This window comes from Mastomys coucha, unplaced genomic scaffold (genome assembly GCF_008632895.1).
Source record: "Mastomys coucha isolate ucsf_1 unplaced genomic scaffold, UCSF_Mcou_1 pScaffold14, whole genome shotgun sequence".
Taxonomy (NCBI): Eukaryota; Metazoa; Chordata; class Mammalia; order Rodentia; family Muridae; genus Mastomys; species Mastomys coucha.
The window spans coordinates 105356728-105363280 of NW_022196896.1; the positions used below are offsets into that span (position 1 = coordinate 105356728).

Sequence of the window (6553 nt, forward strand, 5' to 3'; positions counted from 1 at the left end):
TTATTGGCTGCCTTGATTCACCAAAGAAAAGTTGAGTGATTGAGACTTTAGGGTCTGCAAAACTTAAATATTACCAACTAGCCTTTGCAGAGAAAGCATGTCATCCTAGAAGAGCACCTTACCTTACTGCCTCTCAAATATTCCAATCGGAAAAACAAAAGGAAAAGCTGATACCCTCATGCGACCTGGTCTAGCTTTAAGAAACTAGCCACAAACCGTCTCTGACTTGGGACTTTATAAGTTAAGTGTGGATTTTATATCTTGAACCTAAATTCTGCGTCTTTAGATTCCAAAAAAACCCAGAACAAATGGTTAGCTGAGGTGCCTACTGAAATGTCAAAGCAGATGCTGGCTGCCAAGGTCTCCCAGGATCACAAGTACGGTTACAAAGTCCTGGCTCCTTTCCGCACTTCTCACCACCCTATCTAAACCTCTCCCAGCCTCTGAGCTTCACTTCCCTGACCCCACCCCAAGCTTCTGATTCCTAAGACACCCAGCTATTTCAGCCATATGTTCTCTGGGTCCTTCTCTCTTCTCATCCTTTCTTATTGTCTGCCCCACCCCCTCTCTCATGGCCTGGTTCAGTCTACTGGTCATGTCTAATGTACCTCTCTCTCTCTCTCTCTCTCTCTCTCTCTCTCTCTCTCTCTCTCTCTCTCTCTCTCTCTCTCTCTCTCCATCCTTCCAGATGGCTGAATTCTCCTTCATATCTACAATAAAAACCTTCTCCTCAATTGTACCCAGGAGCGGTCATGACCTCATTGCCATTCAGGCGTGTGTTTTAATATAAACATTTTCTTCCAAATCTAAACAGTGTGCCAAAGATGACTCATGGTTATTCCTTGGCAACCACCTTCTGTAAGAGCAGCTCTCAACCTGGAGTTGCAAGCTCTTGGTGGGGTGGGGTCGAACCCCACTTCTATACCGGTCACATTAGATACTCTGTATAGCAGGTATTTACATTACAATTCATAACAGTAGCAAATGTACGCCAGGCGGTGGTGGCGCACGCCTTTAATCCCAGCACTTAGGAGGCAGAGGCAGGCGGATTTCTGAGTTCAAGGCCAGCCTGGTCTACAGAGTGAGTTCCAGGACAGCCAATGCTACACAGAGAAACCCTGTCTTGAAAAAAACAAACAAACAAACAACAACAACAAAAAAAAAACAGTAGCAAATGTACAGTTTATGAAGTAGTAACAAAAACAACCTTAAGGTTGGGGTTCACCACAACATGAAGAACTTTCTTCAAGGGTCACAGCATTAGGAAGGTTGATAGCCTCTATAAGGAGAAGCACACAAAGAAAACAGGCACCTCGGTTTTCAACTCAGTCTTAGTTCGTCCTTTATACATTCAGTTTGGAAGCATTGCATGGCCTTGAAGAGTCTACTGAACTTTGACACAAACCCATCATTTCCACTGCGGAAACCCTGCATGAGAAGATCCAGCAAGGTGATTAACGTGAGGACATCTTTATGCCCTTCTTCTTGCCTGAAAGTACTTTAACTCCATGCCTGATTACACTGAATAACTAACGAATGACCATCTTTTCCCCCAGGCAGTTCTTAGCAACTATTTAGAGAAAGCAATTTTGGGAGCTAGCTCTACCTGTCAGGAAACTTCCAGATTGGTGACTTTAGTGGCAGTTTTTTGTTTGTTTGTTTGTCTGTTTGTTTGTTTTGTTTTTGCTTTTTGCAGGTCAGCTTCCTAAGGCATTCCATTCACAACAGGAACCTTCTACATCATTGACCACACAATCTTAGAATTCTGACAGTGCTACCCGCAGCTTTATATGAAGTGCATCATCTCTCTTGACAGTTGTTGGGTAGATGGCTAGTGTGACTCAAAGGCACTTCCTGCAATCCACAAGGTCCGTGCTTTTAAATCATAGGATCTTAGAGCTCTTATTTGTTTAAAGGGAGTTTTCTGGATAATGGCTATGTTAACTCCATGAGAAGGAAATGTCTGGGAAGAAGACAGAAAGGAAAATTCTGTGAGGGAGAGAAGGACCAAGGCAGAAAGCGATTGGGCTCTGATCTCTGAAAGAAGTTCTGGTTATGATGACCAGAAGATAAAACTGAAAAATTGACTCATGGGGACCTCAAGTGTGAGTCTCAAGGGACTCTTAAAGGAATTTGAATGTGTGTGTGTTTGTGTGTTTGTGTGTGTGTGTGTAAAAGGTGGAGTTTTTGTTGTTATACCCCAGCTCACAATGGCTTAATTCATGAGCCCTAAAGAACAAACACTAACCACACAAGATGGCAAATACACATTGCGCTAATTGTTTCTGTCCAGTTCTGCTGGTAAAACTCCACGAAAAACCTGCAAAGCCGTTGGCAAAACCTGGGACAAAAGGAAGAAAGAAGTGATGGAGACTAAGACATCATCATATGGTTAGGGATCAACACTAGCCTCAGTGGTAGTGTTGATGACATATGAGAAGAACACTGGGGACAACTAGGTCCCACCAAAGGTCATTCTCCCTTCTCCTTGCAAGCCTCCCGACCCCACACTAAATGCTGACCAACAGCCCAGACCGAGCCAGAGGGAGGAAAGAACTCATTACTCCCATGGGGTCCATTTCCCTCAAGCTGGAATTTTAAGTCGGAAAATATCACCAGACTTATTTCATTATGTCTAAGTCTCAGACATTGCTATACGGAGAAGAGGGAGCGTGGGAGGATCTACAATTTCGAGAATGCTTTCTCCACCTTCATGCCCTTGTACACACAGGGGCAAGTTCTTTTATAATTGGATTTGGGAGAAGGGTCCCTCGAGCTGCTTCAAAGGAATGCGGGCCTGTTAGAGAAATGGCTTCACCATTCAGTCAGCAGGCTCTCCCTCACGTTTAAAATCACAAGCACAAGTTGGGCGTGGGGACACACGCCTGGAATTCCAGCACTTCCTAAGAGGCAGAGGCAAGAGGATCAGTGCAGATAAGAAGCCAGCCCTGTGGTCTACACACCAAGTTCCAAGCTAATCACCATTACATAGTGAAACCTTGTCCCCCAAAAAGCTGAAAAGTTACAAACCCAGAAACCTCGGAATTGGTTAATATAAGTCGATCTTACTCCATAACTATTCACATTTCTGAAGGGACCTCCTTCCGAAGGTTTCTTTAACTGGGCTGATTCCTCTTTGATGCTCTCTAGGTGGCTTGAAGACTTAGAGCAACTTTTTACAAGGACTTCATAAATCAAAGCCCACTTGCATTTTTTTTTAAACTAAGGGCATCCCCAAAGCCTCTCAACTTTCTCTTTAGCTACACCCACGTTATTATAAGGAAAAAGAGAGCAACAATAACCAAAAAAAAAAAAAAAAAGCCTCCTTCCTCTACCTCTATGAACTCTTTCAAACATTCAATAGTAAATTCCTATTCATAATATTTTTTTAAAGTATGGGGAGGGTGGGTGGTTCTTAAGCACAAAAGGCTTAGCATTGTTTTCTAATATCAAGATTTCTAACCGAAGGCAAGATGAAGGTACAGATGATTCAAACGTCACGACCAAGATGCAAACAGGGCCTAAACCAGCCCCTACACACATGATTTGAAGCCCGGAGTGGAATGGTCCACTTTCTGAAAGTATCTTCTGAAGGAGCCAACAAGAGATAGGATCTAGGAATGAGGAAGGAGTAGTCACTCTGGCTGTCAGAAGCAACGGCCTTACTAGGCTTGCCAGCAATAGAACCAGATCCTTTTTTGCTCCTGACAGCAGAGCAGGAGAGTGAAATGCTGCTCAGTACAGACAAGGGTGGAGTTCCTCAAAGCACTTGTGTGTGTGTGTGTGTGTGTGTGTGTGTGGTTCATAGTCCTGGGGCACCTCCATGATAATGAGAACACCGAAGACTTTCTGTTTTCTATGCCAGTGATACTGTATTAGAAAGCAAAACAGAAAAGAATAAACTTCAGGTATTTACTAACTCAGTTGAAAATAATAAAGAGAAGGATGAGGGAAGGAGAAAGAACAGTAGTGAAGTGAAGCTTCATATTAGAGTTTGGCAAATCCCTCTAATCTGGCCCAAAAGAAGACAGCTGGATTTGTTGGGCTAGTAATATTTCAGAACACTTGGACTCAAGGAAACTTCACTACAGTCTTGAAAGAATGCAGATTAAAAAAAAAAAAGGCACAATAGGACCTTAGCATCCTTATGAAAATGGGTTTTGATCTTGTGAACCTCTAAGAAACCCTCTGGGACCCTCCCAGGCTTCCAGGCCACCAATGAGCACCCGATGTATCAGTTAGGAACAGTTGCTATCCCACTAAACAAATGAACAAACCCAGAGAGAGAGAGAGAGAGGTCAAGCAGCGACTGGTAAAGGTGACCACCTGGTTTGGAGGTTGCAAGGGTGGCATGAGATCATGGAGGGGAGGAGCTGGCTTACCAGAAGTGCTAGTAACAGTTATTTCCTGACAAGGGACAGCAAGGCGAACACACAGGAGGACAGGGACTGGAGGGAAAGGTGGAGAAACTTCCCAGATTCTGAAGGTCATTTGCCATGAGAGGAGAAAAACAAAACTCCCAAATGTGCTGTTTAGAACTCCAGGCCTTCCTTCAAATCCTGCCCCTGCCTACAGAAGTAAGCAGCTTTGGGCTCCATTGAGACTTGAGGACCCTCATTCCACCTCCATTAGGCAACTAACTGTCTTCCCGGGTACACCTTGTTCCTCGGGAAATTTGAGCAAGCCAAGAGAGCTGCTTCATTATTTACAGGGCCCTTTTTGTACCACCCTGCATTTACCAGGAACCCTCAACAAACAAAAATGGGCACGCTGAGAACTTCGCCTACACCCTCTGGCCCCTGACCCGGTGCCTCAGCAACGGACTACTGTTCAGCTCAGCCTTCTTTCTAAAGTCACCTAGTGCTGGTCTCTAAGGTGCGTCCAGAGTGCCTTCAGGAGGTCACTTCTCTGAGAATTTGGGAAGTGTGCGCAACTGGGGAAGTGGGAAACGCTGCTCACCCAGTCACTGTCCCAGCAGAAAGCTAGTGCGTGAGAAACCTCAGGCATTGCTTCCACCCAGAGCTGGATATTCACTTCAGAGTGTAGCGGGTCTCCCGGCACTCATCTTGATAGGAAACCCGCCACGCCCCACCCCCACACACATCCCAGTCCATTCTTCACCATCAATCAAACGGTTCATGAAGTGTAGAATGGATAAGGTTACTTTTTCTGTTAAAATTCGAGCGTAACCCTCCCGCCTCTCCAGCCACAAACCGGGGTTTCGTTTCTCCCCTTCACAGTAGCACTCCCCTCCAACTGCTGCGCTCTCCCAGGACCTTGAGGTGCTCAAATGTCACCTCCTAAAGGCCACCAAATCAAAAGTTACCTCTCAGGCGGGTTTCTTAAGGCTTGGGAGTTCTTCTTGCTCTGGAAAGTTATTTTTATTTCACCATTCCATCACCGTCTCTTTCCCTAGGCATCCTCTCCTACGAGTGTTAAGCACCTGGTCCCCGGCGACATCCCCAGCGCCTGGCTCGGACCAAACCATCAGCGAAAAGAGACTGAAATGAATGAAGTGCGGTGCCCGGTGTCCGTGGGACTCGCAGGAAGGGGGAGACCTGCATGTCCGGAGCAGCCGGGCCACCGTCGCGAGTGACTCCGCGGTACCCAGAGCCAGGCTAGGCGCGTACCCCCTCCCCAGCCGCGCGTCCGGCCCTGGAGCCGCAGGTGTCACCTGGAGCGCGCACCGCCCGGACGGCTCCACCACGATGCTCACTCAGCCCTACTCACCATGGTGGCCGCAGCCGCCCGGGTCTCGACAGCAGCGATCGCCCGGGATGCGAGAGCCAGAAGAGACCGTAGCAGCCCGGGCGGCTGACAGGTGAGGCGCTAGCCTCAGACCATGGCTACTTCCCACAATGCCCTTGAACTGAAAGTTTGCAGACTCCTCCCCGCACCGGGCCGCTCCTCCCCTCCGCTCCTCCCACACACCTTCCTCCTGGCTTCCTCCCGCTGTGTCACTCCTTCTCTGACTCTTCACCGACCTCCCGCTCCAGCTCCCACTTTTACCCATTTCCCACTCCCTCCTCCTCCCCTGGTACTTTCTTTGCTCTCCAGCACCGGCGGGACCCTGCAGCTCGCCCCGCCCCTCATCACCGCTAGCCCCGCCCAGGGCGGTGCTTGCACCTGCGCGCGCACCTTCTGCGCTGGCCGCTCCCGGTGCCCGGGCTTCCCTCTTGGTCAGGGGGTCTGCTACCCCTCTGCTTTCACGTTGTGTGCTTCCTAAATGGGACCGGCGGCCGTCCGACTTGCAAAAAGATGGTTTCCTTTACACCTGAGAAAAGTGTAAAAAGCAGTCTGGCCCTACACCGCTGGGAGAGAACGGTTCCCAGAGCTAGAAATACAAGGAAAATGTTTTCACACACACTCCCTTGAGTTTTGTTTTGCTTTTTACCAAAACTGCAATTCAAGGACATGCATAGCCCTCTCCGCTTAAAGCTTAAAGTTTTCTATTACATTATGGTACTGAAACTCGGGCTTTTTTGTTTGTTTGTTTTTCTTCAGTTGTTTTTCTTCCCCTTGATTTTTAGGCCTAGACTGTGTTATTTAAATT

The 6553-nt window shown here is 47.4% G+C and overlaps 1 protein-coding gene across 2 annotated transcripts in view; it reads right to left on the reverse strand.

Annotated features, from left to right (window-relative positions):
• The window catches only part of Ap1s3 (adaptor related protein complex 1 subunit sigma 3), a 59400-nt gene extending 53536 nt beyond the window's left edge, over positions 1 to 5864 (reverse strand). For both annotated transcript variants that reach the window (XR_004117950.1, XM_031368134.1), the window contains exon 1: positions 5731 to 5864. Coding sequence is in view for 1 of the 2 variants with exons in the window: in XM_031368134.1 (XP_031223994.1) it covers positions 5731 to 5733 (3 nt within the window). In the remaining variant the exon portion in view is untranslated. The remainder of the gene's footprint in view (positions 1 to 5730) is intronic.
• Positions 5865 to 6553: the final 689 nt, after the last annotated feature.